The sequence below is a fragment of the Brachyhypopomus gauderio genome, unplaced genomic scaffold (assembly GCF_052324685.1).
Source record: "Brachyhypopomus gauderio isolate BG-103 unplaced genomic scaffold, BGAUD_0.2 sc76, whole genome shotgun sequence".
NCBI classification, from domain to species: domain Eukaryota; kingdom Metazoa; phylum Chordata; class Actinopteri; order Gymnotiformes; family Hypopomidae; genus Brachyhypopomus; species Brachyhypopomus gauderio.
In genome coordinates, this window is record NW_027506897.1 from 1,257,086 (window position 1) to 1,272,550 (window position 15,465).

The window sequence follows — 15,465 nt, forward strand, 5'->3', positions numbered from 1 at the left end:
TTATTACATCCTAAGGAACTGCTTCACTGACTACTTAACAGTATTTCATGCTGATGAAAATATGTGTAGCCTTAATAGAATGACTTCAAAAGTGTCTTAAAAGGTGCCACCTCACTATGTAGCAAGACAATTGCACACTATCAAAGCAGCAGAGGAAGATGAAAGAAGGTGCACAATAATCTTAATTTATTCAATTACAATGGGAATAGAGGTAAACTAGCCCAAGTATCAAAAAGGACAGTTTGATTATGAACCATTTTCCTTTTCTATCATTGATTTATTATAGCAGAAATTATTTACACTGTGTTTAATTTAACACAACCTAGGCAAGCACTGCCCTCGTGGCTGCTGAAGTCGCGTAGCGTTAACAGGTGAATCACTGCGCATGTGTCAGGTCCACGCCAAACCACCACCGGAAGTGTCACACCAAATCCAGCACCGGAAGTGTCCCCCCTACACCGAGCCCGAGCTGGTGCTAACGCTAACGCTGCTAGCGGCGACGGGGAGGTGTACTGGATCCGCCATATTCTCCACCAGAAGACCCCGAGAGGTAATACAATGTAAAAAAAAAATAACGTAATAACTCAAAAAATTATTTGGTTTTCCATTCTTAATCTATACATCCCTCTAATCTGGACTTAAAGGCGCGATAGTAAAACGCTGTGAATGATGGTCACGGTTAGCCAGCTAGCCCACACACCTAGTGTAGCCGTACGTTAGCTCGCCTCCCCGCCGCCAGCCCCTGATAGTACCACTAATCACACATATTTACATATATTTATCTGAATACATCCATTAACTAATGGTGTTTTTTTTTGTATCAGAAACTAGCGGGCGTGTTGCGGGTTTTATCTAAAGTGTAGGTTTCCCGCTAGCTGGCTAGCTCGCGCGCTCACCTCGGGCGCCCGCGCGCCTTTGATGTGGCGTGTCGCGCGACGCGAGGCTCGAGCCGCCGCCGCCGCCGCCTAGCGCGCGAGCTAGCGCCACAGCGCCGTGCTGTCTCTCTCACGTCTCTGTGGGGGAGAACAGCCCGCTAAAGGTGGCGGGCGCCGGGGTAAAACACCCAGCCGGCTCGTTTGAGAGTCAGAGCCGAGTGTGTTGGTGTGGTCGGGGGTTAAACTAGTTCACGGTTTAAGACGTTTAAGGTGTGGCTAGTGCGGCTGTTAGCCGTTAACCTGCTAGCTAGGTAAACAGCTCGCGCGCCCCGGTGTTGTGTGATAACACGCCCGTGTTGGTGCGGCCGGACCACGGACCACACCGGTGTCCCGGTGAACCCGCACATGACCACCAGAACCGGCTAGATGTGAAGTGTGAGGCTAGCTGCCGGGGAGCTAGGGTTAGTCCCTAGACCGAGGCTAAAGCAGCTAGCTTACAGCTGGGCCCGCGTGAACAACGTCAGCCGGTTCACTATCGGTGTGTTCACTATCGGTGTGTTCACTGTTCACTATCGGTGTGTTCACTGTTCATCAATGGTGTGTTCACTATCGGTGTGTTCACTGTTCACCAATGGTGTGTTCACTATCGGTGTGTTCACTGTTCGCTATGATGACGTTTGCCGTCATAAAAGCGGCTTTAAAATGAACGCGTGAGCCAGTGTGACGTCGCTGTCACGTCACACGTGTGGGTGAGGTGTGGAGGTGACGTCATTAGTCTTTATTGCTAGGTCAGAGTTCAGAGGTTAGTGTCGTGGATGATACTTCATTACACACAGAGGCAATGTGCAGTATATAGAGAACCAATGTTACTTTGGTGAAGTATAATCAGTATTGTGGATTAGCGTTACGTTATGCATTTGTATGTTTGGGCAGGAGAGTTATGATGGTACATGATTTATATATTTAAATGAGACATACTTGGCTAACATGTTGTTTGTGTTGCACAGGGCCTTCTGTCATTCTGTGAACCCAGAGGAATGACGTTTCTGAGGGCTGTGTGATCTGCGTACGCTGTTGGATGTCCTCTCATATCAGCTACAATCAGGTGGGACCAGTGACTTATGGCACAGTTCACTCCAGTCCCAACGGGACTCCAGTCCCAAGAGCCCAAAACTGTATCATCGCATCGATGTTGTCTAGATGTTATGACCTTCTATTGAAAATTGATTAAGAAAAATAACGATGCTTTACAAGCTACTCGTCTCAACCCGAACAGTTTGGTTATACCAACTATTGAAATAACAAGATGCATTTAAAAAACACTGCGTGTTAAATACGGCTGGTTTCCCTTGCAGCCTGTGATCCATACATCCACACATCTGCGTTCATCTGCCCCTCCACTCGTCCACCGCTGGAGGAAACCTCAGAGGTAACGAGGGAACACGGAGTGGAGGCAGTGGTCTCCTCCTTTTAACGCTGCTTTCACATGTGACCCAGGCACACAGGGGAAACACACATGAACTAATCACTGGTACCTGCTGGATTTCTGCCGGTTTGAGGCTGAAAGAAAACGTGTCCTGCTGTAAACAAGCATAGAACTGTCTGCTTTACATGTTTTCACATACATGTGTTATGTGTTATGCATGTCTTCAGTGGGGTCCCATCCTCTCTCCTAGTTTTTTCTGTTCTGTGAATCACAAAAGCATAAACATGTCATATGCAAACACTGGTATTTTATTGTTTTAAAATATTTGTGTCTGTCTAGTGCAGTTAATTTAAGTTGTTTGGTAGCATGTGTTCCTTTGCTTGACTAAATTCGCTGTATATATATTGAAAACCATATTTTGCAAAGGAATCCTGTCTCGGCGCTAATTCTGGTGTGGGTGGGCGGTGCTGTGGAATACGTGGTCTCATTACACAGCAGCTGTGCTACGTCTGTTCCTGTTTCCCAGGTGCTCCTGGGAATATCCCGTGTAGAATATGTCCGGTCCCGTGTCCAGCCGCTCCCGTGTTTACCCTGATGTAAACACGCAAAGACCCAGAGAGTACTGGGACTATGAGTCCCACGTGGTGGAGTGGGGGTGAGTGATGTCCACACACCACTGTGGCTGCTGACTGCAGACCTATTATCAAATGTTCTATACACAGCACTGCTGTAAATAAGACTGTCTGATACATGACTGTATATCATTGTAATTGCAATTAATTGACTGTTGCTGACACATGTCTAAGTAAGATGTTGAATGTGTGAGAATATTTAGTATTCATTTGTGTTTGCTTTTGGCTATATCTAATTAGCCTATGTTGTTGTTTTTTTGTATTTCATAATTACCGGTGGTGTTGGAGGCACCAGTGAGCCGATGTTTTGTGCTTTGGTTTTTTTATGATGGTTTTTTTAAACCCTTGTGTGATAATGTGCTTCAGAAATCAAGACGACTACCAGCTGGTGCGTAAACTGGGCAGGGGGAAGTACAGTGAGGTGTTTGAGGCCATAAACATCACAAACAATGAAAAAGTTGTCGTCAAAATACTGAAGGTACTTGATGTTTGTTATTTAAATGTGTGTGAGTCAGCGTTTGGCACGCTTTGATTAAGTGACACGTTCCTGCTAGTTATTGCGCCTGGTTACACTTCGGTTCTGTGCTGTGTGTTTTTGTTCAATAGCCTGTAAAAAAGAAGAAAATCAAGAGAGAAATCAAGATTCTGGAGAACCTTAGAGGCGGACCCAACATCATCACGCTGCTGGACATCGTCAAGGACCCTGTGGTCAGTCGTCTGCTCCTCTGCCTCCTGGTCTTTGTGGTTCAGTCTGTGGGGTGTATGTCATCCACAAGTAGGCCGTGTTGGTCACTGCGGCCGTGTTGGTCACTGCGGCCGTGTTGGTCACTGCGGCCGTGTTGGTCACTGCGGCCGTGTTGGTCACTGCGGCCGTGTTGGTCACTGCGGCCGTGTTGGTCACTGCGGCCGTGTTGGGCACTGCGGCCGTGTTGACTGCGGCCGTGTTGGTCACTGCGGCCGTGTTGGGCACTGCGGCCGTGTTGGGCACTGGCTGATGTTCAGTCTCAGATGAAGACTCATATCTGTTCACTGCAGATAACACTCTTGGTTCTTTGTGTTTTTGCGTATGTTTCAACCTATTAAAGTCTACTTTGTGTTTTCCGACAGTCTCGGACACCCGCACTGGTTTTTGAGCATGTAAACAACACAGACTTCAAGGTAAGGAGAGTGTTATTAAAACACTTATCTGTATTGTGTCAGTGTTTGTCCTAACGCTGGTGTAGTGATGGCGTGTGGTTCTTCGCTTGTGTTTTCTAGTCTACTGTATGTTGTGCTTTAGCTGAGCAGATGTGTTGCATGACTAGCGAGTGTTTGGTGGTTGTGTTAATGAGGACGTGTGAAGAGAGGCTGGGTGAACACATTCAGTGTCAGTGGCACTCAGTGTTCATCACTTCCTGAGGTGCAGTAGTTGAATCATTGAAGACCGAAACTACTGCACAGCATCTGAGCTACTGGGGTTGAAAGATTTAAATATGCCAATGATTTCATAATGATTTTATAATAGATATAATAATAATCTAAAAATTATAATTTTTTAAAAAGTAAGGTGTTGTAAAGTCTGTTTGTGCAGGTATGGAAAAATGTAAAGAAATAATTTAGTAAAGAGATGTATTTATTGGACATCGTGACTGGTTCTTATGTAGTGTAATAATATAGTTGAAATATTACTGCACAAGTCCCTCACTGTGGGGACGAGTGATTAACCTTTAATGTTTAATAATATTGTAATAATATAGTTGAAGTATTACTGCACATGTAATATAACATCACTGTGGGGATGAGTGATTAACCCCTTTAATGTTTAATAATGTAATAATATAGTTAAAGTATTACTGCACATGTAATATAACATCACTGTGGGGATGAGTGATTAACCCCTTTAATGTTTAATAATGTAATAATATAGTTAAAGTATTACTGCACATGTAATATAACATCACTGTGGGGACGAGTGATTAACCTTTAATGTTTAATAATATTGTAATAATATAGTTGAAGTATTACTGCACATGTAATATAACATCACTGTGGGGATTAGGGCTGCCACAAACGATTATTTTTGTAGTCGACTAATCACCGATTAATTTTTATGATTAGTCGACTAATCAGATCGTACGTTAATTGAATATAAAACATACAGCTTATCACACTAGAATGCAACTGCTATTATATAACCATCATTAGATTTCACCTATATGCTAACTAAAAATAAAAACAATTAAGATCATAGTTCATTAAACCTTTAATGAAATATGCAGCTTGTTGCAACAAACAATTATTAAAATAAGTATAAGGCACTGGCTTAAACAATGCAAAAATAAATACATTAATAAAGAAATTATTATTTTTTTTAGGTTTTTCTTTCTTTCATTTGTCGCTGGCATCAAACGTAGCTACATTTAAATCAAATTGGGTAGGTACCTGAAACTAAGGAATTATTCACAAAAATAAAGTTTTGGTCTCACTGACGTTACAGAAAACACACGAATGCCTGCTAAGGCTAATGAAACAAATCTCCATCACTAATGTTAACTTTTACAGCTACCACAATAAGTAAGTACTAAGTTAACGCTCTGTTTATGGTAACTTTAGCAGCTAATTAGCTATTTAGATTACAGAGATAACGGTCCCTCTTCATCATTGTCACAATCAGCCACAACATGCTTCAGGTGCTCGTACATCGCGGTTGTGCTGCCGTGGAAGGCAAGTTCTGCCTGGCAGATATTGCACGCCTTTCGGAACCCGGTTACGGAAAACGATCCCACACTTTTGAGTTCCGTAGCCGGGTAGCCATGATACCAGTCTGTGTAACGTCCTGGGATGTCGTCCACTGTCTACCTCATCATTACTCATTCATCATTACTCATGTTCACTTGTTTTTCTTTCTTGCAGCAATTGTATCAAACATTATCGGATTATGACATTCGTTTTTACATGTATGAAATTCTTAAGGTAAGTGACTCATTGAGGTCTTGATATAAGTGTGTGTGTGTGTGTGTGTGTGTGTGTGTGTGTGTGTGTTGTGTGTTTAACATATTGAAGCCTTGTCAGTCTGTGCTTCCCACATGTGGTGGGAGGTGTTGAAGACATCACAACCCTGGCCTGTGCTGCGTTTGGCCGCCGGTGCCTTGCTGACCCCAGTGCCTTGAATGACCTTTGACCTCTGTGTTTGCCAGGCTCTCGACTACTGTCACAGTATGGGTATTATGCACAGGGACGTCAAACCACACAACGTCATGATTGACCATGAGCACAGAAAGGTAGTGTCATCCTCATTTAGACACTTAAATACAGCTTTTGCTGAGTGACGAGTGTAAAGATTGTAAAGTTTACTAGCAAGATTTATTTTATTACATTTTGTTTTGTATTTTTTTATTTACAATTTTATATTTAATTTGGTCATAGTGGATGTTAATTGCACTTGTTGGGGGTTGTGTGTGTTTAATCATGATTTGGTGTTTGTCATGTGCAGCTGCGTCTGATAGACTGGGGCTTGGCCGAGTTCTACCACCCAAACCAGGAGTACAACGTCAGAGTTGCCTCTAGATATTTCAAAGGCCCCGAGTTGCTGGTAGACTACCAGGTGAGGGCAAGTGTGTGTGTGTTCATTCCCACAGCCTGAGCTGGTGTTTGTGTGTGTGTGTGTGTGTGTGTGTGTGTGTGTGTGTGTGTGTGTGAGCTGAGGTCTGTAATGTGTGCGTGTGTGTATGTGTGAGCTGACGTGTAATGTGTGTCCTGCTCTGTTCATTTGTAGATGTACGACTACAGCTTGGACATGTGGAGTTTGGGTTGTATGCTAGCAAGTATGATTTTCAGGAAGGAGCCGTTTTTCCACGGACATGACAACTATGACCAGGTGCTGTAGCAGCCCTTCACACACACACACACACGTGTATACACACACACACACACGTGTACACACACACACACACACGTGTACACACACACACACACACATGTGTACACACACATACACACACACACACACACATTACAGACCTCAGCTCACACACACACACACACACACACTCACGTACACACACACACACTCACGTACACACACACACACTCACGTACACACACACACACTCACGTACACACACACACACTCACGTACACACACACACACTCACGTACACACACACTCACGTACACACACACTCACGTACACACACGTACACATGTACACGTACACACACGTACACATGTACACGTACACACACACACATATACACACACACACGTATACACACACACACGTATACACACACACATGTACGTACGTACACACACGTACGTACGTACACACACACACGTACGTACACACACACACGTACACACACGTACTTACACACACACACATGTACATGTACACACACACACGTACACGTACACACACACACACATGACAACTATGACCAGGTGCTCCAGCAGCCCCTCACTCTCTTGTTGATGAAACAGTCTTCATTCATTCATTTGTTGTACAGTGTCCACACTTCCGTTCTCTGGTGTGTGATCCTCATTTACTTTACTTGACCAGCTTGTACGGATTGCGAAGGTCTTGGGCACAGAAGACTTGTATGACTACATTGACAAATACAACATTGAACTGGACCCTCGGTTCAACGACATTTTGGGCAGGTAAGATCCTGAGATGAGCCGATGGTCATGTTTGTCTGCCTGGTCCTGAGTGAGGCCCCTGGATCTAGTGTTGGTGTCCAGCGATCACACCTGTGTTTCCTGTGCGCAGGCACTCTCGTAAGAGGTGGGAGCGTTTCGTGCACAGTGAGAACCAGCACCTGGTGAGCACCGAGGCTCTGGACTTCCTGGACAAGCTGCTGCGCTACGACCACCAGGCCCGCCTCACCGCCCGCGAGGCCATGGACCACGCCTACTTCTGTAAGCCCTGCCCACCACACCACGGCCTGCCCCGCCCACTCCCAGGACTCTCATTCCTGAATGAATGGCTGCCTGGCCACGCCTCTGGGGCCTCTTAATTTGATAATAGTTTGGGAACAGGTTTAATGGCAGCTTGAGCTCATCAGCTCGATTCCTGATGCCACAGGTGTTGGTGGTCGGACGTCCAGGAGGGAATAAGTCGCTTGCTCTCTGAGAACATGCCCTAGTCCTCACGCTCTCTGAGAACATGCCCTAGTCCTCACGCTCTCTGAGAACATGCCCTAGTCCTCACACTCTCTGAGAACATGCCCTAGTCCTCACGCTCTCTGAGAACATGCCCTAGTCCTCACACTCTCTGAGAACATGCCCTAGTCCTCACGCTCTCTGAGAACATGCCCTAGTCCTCACGCTCTCTGAGAACATGCCCTAGTCCTCACGCTCTCTGAGAACATGCCCTAGTCCTCACGCTCTCTGAGAACATGCCCTAGTCCTCACGCTCTCTGAGAACATGCCCTAGTCCTCACACTCCCTGAGAACATGCCCTAGTCCTCACACTCTCTGAGAACATGCCCTAGTCCTCACGCTCTCTGAGAACATGCCCTAGTCCTCACACTCTCTGAGAACATGCCCTAGTCCTCACACTCTCTGAGAACATGCCCTAGTCCTCACACTCCCTGAGAACATGCCCTAGTCCTCACACTCCCTGAGAACATGCCCTAGTCCTCACACTCCCTGAGAACATGCCCTAGTCCTCACGCTCTCTGAGAACATGCCCTAGTCCTCACGCTCTCTGAGAACATGCCCTAGTCCTCACACTCTCTGAGAACATGCCCTAGTCCTCACACTCTCTGAGAACATGCCCTAGTCCTCACACTCTCTGAGAACATGCCCTAGTCCTCACACTCTCTGAGAACATGCCCTAGTCCTCACACTCTCTGAGAACATGCCCTAGTCCTCACGCTCTCTGAGAACATGCCCTAGTCCTCACGCTCTCTGAGAACATGCCCTAGTCCTCACGCTCTCTGTCCAGAGTGACTAGCAGTCCCAGCAATCCAGTGTCACCTACACAGACCTGGACAACAAGTGCTCACATGTTGATCTTCTGGAGTGTCTGTGTTTAATGTCGATGTGTTTTTAGAACACAGGTCAGACCACTGAGCACCAGACTATAAACACCCTCAGTCGCCAGTGTGTATGTGCACTGTGCAGCAGGAATCTTGGTGTGTATTGCGCAGTGAGGTGTTAGTTTTGGTGTGTATTGCGCAGTGAGGTGTTAGTTTTGGTGTGTATTGCGCAGTGAGGTGTTAGTTTTGGTGTGTATTGCGCAGTGAGGTGTTAGTTTTGGTGTGTATTGCGCAGTGAGGTGTTAGTTTTGGTGTGTATTGCGCAGTGAGGTGTTAGTTTTGGTGTGTATTGAGTAGTGAGGTGTTAGTTTTGGTGTGTATTGAGTAGTGAGGTGTTAGTTTTGGTGTGTATTGCGCAGTGAGGTGTTAGTTTTGGTGTGTATTGCGCAGTGAGGTGTTAGTTTTGGTGTGTATTGCGCAGTGAGGTGTTAGTTTTGGTGTGTATTGCGCAGTGAGGTGTTAGTTTTGGTGTGTATTGCGCAGTGAGATGTTAGTTTTGGTGTGTATTGAGTAGTGAGATGTTAGTTTTGGTGTGTATTGCGCAGTGAGATGTAAGTTTTGGTGTGTATTGCGCAGTGAGGTGTTAGTTTTGGTGTGTAGTGTGCAGTGAGGTGTTAGTTTTGGTGTGTATTGCGCAGTGAGATGTTAGTTTTGGTGTGTATTGCGCAGTGAGGTGTTAGTTTTGGTGTGTATTGCGCAGTGAGGTGTTAGTTTTGGTGTGTATTGTGCAGTGAGGTGTTAGTTTTGGTGTGTATTGAGTAGTGAGGTGTAGTAGTTAGTTTTAGTGTGTATTGCGCAGTGAGGTGTTAGTTCTGGTGTGTTTTGTGCATTGAGGTGTTAGTTTTGGTGTGTATTGAGTAGTGAGGTGTAGTAGTTAGTTTTAGTGTGTATTGTGCAGTGAGGTGTTAGTTTAGGTGTGTATTGTGCAGTGAGGTGTTAGTTTTGGTGTGTATTGAGTAGTTAGGTGTTAGTTTTGGTGTGTTTTGTGCATTGAGGTGTTAGTTTTGGTGTGTATTGAGTAGTGAGGTGTAGTAGTTAGTTTTGGTGTGTATTGAGTAGTGAGGTGTAGTAGTTAGTTTTGGTGTGTATTGAGTAGTGAGGTGTTAGTTTTGGTGTGTATTGAGTAGTGAGGTGTTAGTTTTGGTGTGTATTGCGCAGTGAGGTGTTAGTTTTGGTGTGTATTGCGCAGTGAGGTGTTAGTTTTGGTGTGTATTGCGCAGTGAGGTGTTAGTTTTGGTGTGTATTGCGCAGTGAGGTGTTAGTTTTGGTGTGTATTGCGCAGTGAGATGTTAGTTTTGGTGTGTATTGAGTAGTGAGATGTTAGTTTTGGTGTGTATTGCGCAGTGAGATGTAAGTTTTGGTGTGTATTGCGCAGTGAGGTGTTAGTTTTGGTGTGTAGTGTGCAGTGAGGTGTTAGTTTTGGTGTGTATTGCGCAGTGAGATGTTAGTTTTGGTGTGTATTGCGCAGTGAGATGTTAGTTTTGGTGTGTATTGCGCAGTGAGGTGTTAGTTTTGGTGTGTATTGCGCAGTGAGGTGTTAGTTTTGGTGTGTATTGTGCAGTGAGGTGTTAGTTTTGGTGTGTATTGAGTAGTGAGGTGTAGTAGTTAGTTTTAGTGTGTATTGCGCAGTGAGGTGTTAGTTCTGGTGTGTTTTGTGCATTGAGGTGTTAGTTTTGGTGTGTATTGAGTAGTGAGGTGTAGTAGTTAGTTTTAGTGTGTATTGTGCAGTGAGGTGTTAGTTTAGGTGTGTATTGTGCAGTGAGGTGTTAGTTTTGGTGTGTATTGAGTAGTTAGGTGTTAGTTTTGGTGTGTTTTGTGCATTGAGGTGTTAGTTTTGGTGTGTATTGAGTAGTGAGGTGTAGTAGTTAGTTTTGGTGTGTATTGAGTAGTGAGGTGTAGTAGTTAGTTTTGGTGTGTATTGAGTAGTGAGGTGTTAGTTTTGGTGTGTATTGAGTAGTGAGGTGTTAGTTTTGGTGTGTATTGCGCAGTGAGGTGTTAGTTTTGGTGTGTATTGCGCAGTGAGGTGTTAGTTTTGGTGTGTATTGCGCAGTGAGATGTTAGTTTTGGTGTGTATTGAGTAGTGAGATGTTAGTTTTGGTGTGTATTGCGCAGTGAGATGTAAGTTTTGGTGTGTATTGCGCAGTGAGGTGTTAGTTTTGGTGTGTAGTGTGCAGTGAGGTGTTAGTTTTGGTGTGTATTGCGCAGTGAGATGTTAGTTTTGGTGTGTATTGCGCAGTGAGGTGTTAGTTTTGGTGTGTATTGCGCAGTGAGGTGTTAGTTTTGGTGTGTATTGTGCAGTGAGGTGTTAGTTTTGGTGTGTATTGAGTAGTGAGGTGTAGTAGTTAGTTTTAGTGTGTATTGCGCAGTGAGGTGTTAGTTCTGGTGTGTTTTGTGCATTGAGGTGTTAGTTTTGGTGTGTATTGAGTAGTGAGGTGTAGTAGTTAGTTTTAGTGTGTATTGTGCAGTGAGGTGTTAGTTTAGGTGTGTATTGTGCAGTGAGGTGTTAGTTTTGGTGTGTATTGAGTAGTTAGGTGTTAGTTTTGGTGTGTTTTGTGCATTGAGGTGTTAGTTTTGGTGTGTATTGAGTAGTGAGGTGTAGTAGTTAGTTTTGGTGTGTATTGAGTAGTGAGGTGTAGTAGTTAGTTTTGGTGTGTATTGCGCAGTGAGGTGTTAGTTTTGGTGTGTTTTGTGCATTGAGGTGTTAGTTTTGGTGTGTATTGAGTAGTGAGGTGTAGTAGTTAGTTTTGGTGTGTATTGAGTAGTGAGGTGTAGTAGTTAGTTTTGGTGTGTATTGAGTAGTGAGGTGTAGTAGTTAGTTTTGGTGTGTATTGAGTAGTGAGGTGTTAGTTTTGGTGTGTATTGAGTAGTGAGGTGTAGTAGTTAGTTTTGGTGTGTATTGAGTAGTGAGGTGTTAGTTTTGGTGTGTATTGAGTAGTGAGGTGTAGTAGTTAGTTTTGTCAGTAAACCCTGGTGCTTTTCAGCTTTACTTGAGCTGCTTTTCAGTTTTGTGGAAACAAACGCAAGACACACATTGTGTAGTGTTTGTTTTTGTTTGTTTTTTGTTTTCATTGTTCATCAAATTTACATCCTCGTCAGCTTTCTGTTTGCAGTGTGTGTCCCAGTGTGCTGTGTGTCTGTGCTTCACATCTTCATGGTGGAGTCCGATTTATTCAGATTCATTTGGCGGTTTATAGTATGTTGCTCATTTGAAAATTTTAGATAGTCTGTGTCTTTGTTTCTTTCATTGTTCTTGTTCTTGTACATACAGTAGCTAATTTGATGGAGTCTCCCTGTAAATGCAGGATAATAACAGCAAGGCTCTGAATGTTCTGCTGATGTGATGTTAAATTCTTTGGGAATGTGTGAGAGATTAAGTGTTCAACAAAATGTTTCCGTCACCTTCTGGTGTGGTATTTCCTCAGACGGCCGGAAGGCTGATCTGCCCCTCTAAATCACCTAAGCATGCGCTATAAATGTCAACATTTTAAACCATCTTGTCAGATCCCGCCAAACACAAACCCTCAAAGCACGTGGTCTTGGGATAATAAACAACATAACAGGGACGCTGACATCAAAAGGTAACATAACTGATATGAAAATGGAAATACAAAGGTCAGATGGCGAGTGTGAACTTTTAAAAGGATGATGACACATTCCTTCTGCGTCACGCCGGCCTGTGGGTCCACACAGGAGACGTCTGGCTAGGCCTGGGGACACCAGAGCTCTGACATTTGAATGTGGCCCGCGTCCCAGTGTAGTCATGTCCCCCTCCACCTCCACCTCCTCCCCCCGGGCTGGCGGAGTGCCTCCACCCTGGGACATGGAGGCCTGTCAGATGAGAGGCGTCTAATCACCGGGGCTGAGCTCATAACGTGATACGGCCATGTACTCAAATACAATTCTTGATGCAAGCATTTTGCACATTAACACAGTTAATAAGTTTTTAGGCTGGATGTTTACTTTAATTGTGATGTTTTACACCGCAATCGAAATTTGTCCTCCGCATTTAACCCATCTGTGCAGTTAACACACACCAGTGATTACTAGGGGGCTGTGGATCACACATGCCCAGAGCGGTGGGCAGCCCTAGCCCGGCGCCCGGGGAGCAGTTGGGGTTAGGTGCCTTGCTCAAGGGCACCTCAGTCATGGCCTCAGGTCTGGGAACTGAACCCACAACCCTGCGGTCACAAGACCAGTTCCCTACCACCAGGCCATGACTGCAATGTGTTTTATCATTGGTACAGAGATTAAAGAAGAGATGGTGTTGACCATGTGTGTGTGTGTGTGTGTGTGTGTGTGTGTGTGTGTGTGTGTGTGTGTGTGTGTGTGTGTGTGTGTGTGTGTGTGTGTGTGTGTGTGTGTGTGTGTGTGTGTGTGTGTTTCAGACACTATTGTGAAGGACCAGGGGCGTGTCCCTCCTCCAGCTGGCTCCACCCCTGTCAGCTCCTCCAGCATGATGCCAGGTAAACTCACACCCAGTTGGACAGAGATTCTGTGATTCTGTACCGAGCTTCACGCGCCGCAAATGTTTGGAGTGTCTTCTGGAGCAGGATGGGTGGTGTCGTGCAGCCTTGGGTGGTGTCGTGCAGCCTTGGGTGGTGTCGTGCAGCCTTGGGTGGTGTCGTGCAGCCTTGGGTGGTGTCGTACAGCCTTGGGTGGTGTCGTACAGGCACACGGTGGAGACCAAAGGCAGCAGTCATCCTTCTCCAAAATGAACCACAGAGCTCAGAAATGCGCCACAGAACTGAGGCGCTGCCCGCTAACGGCGCTGCCCGCTAACGGCGCTGCCCACTCGGGTGCGTTTGTGTGACGGCGTCTGTCTCTCCTGCAGGTATCACGCCCATGGTGGCCACACAGCCTATGTCCAGCATCGCCACAGCGTCCCCCGTCATCTCGGCCCCCAACACGCTGGCCACACAAGTACCTGCAGCCACAGGAGCCCAGCCCTGAACCTCCCTCTCTCTCTCTCCCTCTCTCCCTCTCCCTCCCTCCCTCCTCTCTCTCTCTCTCTCTCTCTCTCTCTCTCTCTCTCTCACTCTCTCTCTGTCTGTCTGTCTCTTTCTGTCTCTCTCTCTCTCGTTCTTTTCCCCCCTCTCTTTTTCGTTCTATTGGCAACGTGGACAGAGCCGCTGACTTCAGTTTCGTTATATTGACAGTAACACAACTCCTGCGACCTTCTCTTCAGTTCTTCGGTTCTGTTCTGGAGGGACATGGACTCATCCCCTTATCTTACATCACCTGCCTGGGCGAGTTACGATGGCCGTTTGGGTGTTCCTCTCTACGCCGTGACTGTCTAGAAACACACATGTAGACCTGAAGAAGGAAAATAAAATTAATTTTATATGTCCCTCAAGTATTCTTGTGCTTGGCAACCAGTTCTTTGACCAACTGTTGTTGTTGCTGTGGGACGTTTTATAGCTTCAGCTTTAGGTGTTACACTGTGAAACGTGATTACAAATTTCACCAGCTGAGAAGGGGACACACCCGTGTTGGGTGTCCCCTGGACTCAGAGCTGCACCTGTTCTGCGGGACTGTGCTGGAGATTCTGTTCTACTCTTCACGTGGACGTCCAGCGTTCTTGGTCCGGGGCCCAAACTCAATCCAAACTGCTAAAGCGTTACTGATGGTGTGTGTCCCATCATTATGTGCACGGTAGAAACTCGCTGGTCAGTGAGGAGAGGCTGTTTCATAGATGCTTTATTGATTATATGGGGGGATGATAGCAAGTTGATTGGACTCTGCTGTGGAGGTTATAGATACTCGGTAGATCTTTTAGGACGTGTTCAGTGCTGATCCGCACAGGGTCAGTAGTGATGCCGATTTGTGTTACTCACAGAACTGAACTTGTCTTGTTTTCATTTTTTTAAATTAAGCTTCTGACCGGTTTGTTTCATACCATGAAGAATTTTGTAAGTTGTTATTTTTTCGCCTTGATAGATGATCCAAGTAAAAATGTCTCGACTCCATGATTAAATCAATTAAGCAAAATATCTTTAGGACTGCATGTTGTTTTTACTCTGATATGACTGATTTAAGAAGATGGCAAATGTACGGTTCTGTGTGCCACTCCCCCCAAACTTCTGAATAGATTGCCAGATGTTTCAGTACCTTAATGCTGATTATTTCTGAATGGTTCTTTGTTTTGATCTTGTCTCCGTGAAGTGCTCAGTGTGTTGAGTATGTGAGAAGACTGATAACAACCACTGCCTGTATCAAGTCTGGTTAGTTCAAATCTATTAAAATGACATTGTGTATTGTAAATTAAATCATATAAAGTTTGCAGTAGATGTTTTGCAGCTATTTTCTTGTTTGTTTTTTATTTTAACTCATTTAAATGAGAAAATATATTGTTTATGAAAAGAACATGTCACTTCTTGATTTATTGTACTGTAAGTGCAGCCGTTTTGGTTAGTGGATGGCATGTTGGGCCAAGTGGTGACCAGCCTACCTCACGTTTCTATGATCTTCAATAAAAGGATAACGAGTCTCGACTGTTCAGTGAGGTTTTC

At 45.1% G+C, this 15,465-nt stretch overlaps 1 protein-coding gene across 2 annotated transcripts; it reads left to right on the forward strand.

The window, feature by feature from the left end:
• The first annotated feature begins 396 nt into the window (after positions 1–396).
• On the forward strand, positions 397–15,252 carry csnk2a1 (casein kinase 2, alpha 1 polypeptide). Of its 2 annotated transcripts, none has more exons than XM_076990524.1 (15): positions 397–550; positions 1,883–1,980; positions 2,231–2,304; positions 2,828–2,956; positions 3,300–3,411; positions 3,540–3,641; positions 4,041–4,091; positions 5,826–5,885; positions 6,110–6,193; positions 6,406–6,516; positions 6,688–6,789; positions 7,474–7,574; positions 7,684–7,832; positions 13,342–13,419; positions 13,788–15,252. In XM_076990524.1, the coding sequence occupies exons 4-15, from the start codon at positions 2,856–2,858 to the stop codon at positions 13,904–13,906; spliced, it is 1,170 nt and encodes a 389-aa protein (XP_076846639.1). In that variant the 5' UTR covers positions 397–550; positions 1,883–1,980; positions 2,231–2,304; positions 2,828–2,855; the 3' UTR covers positions 13,907–15,252. The 2 variants fall into 2 exon arrangements, with proteins under 2 accessions (XP_076846639.1, XP_076846640.1); XM_076990525.1 differs by lacking the exon at positions 397–550 and adding an exon at positions 1,533–1,677.
• Positions 15,253–15,465: the final 213 nt, after the last annotated feature.

Coding starts and splice junctions, on each gene's coding strand:
- csnk2a1 (XM_076990524.1), top strand. CDS start 2,856: ATGTCCGGTCCCGTGTCCAGCCGCTCCCGTGTTTACCCTGATGTAAAC. Junction 3,642..4,040: donor ACATCGTCAAGGACCCTGTG/GTCAGTCGTCTG, acceptor GTTTTCCGACAG/TCTCGGACACCCGCACTGGT. Junction 6,194..6,405: donor TTGACCATGAGCACAGAAAG/GTAGTGTCATCC, acceptor TGTCATGTGCAG/CTGCGTCTGATAGACTGGGG.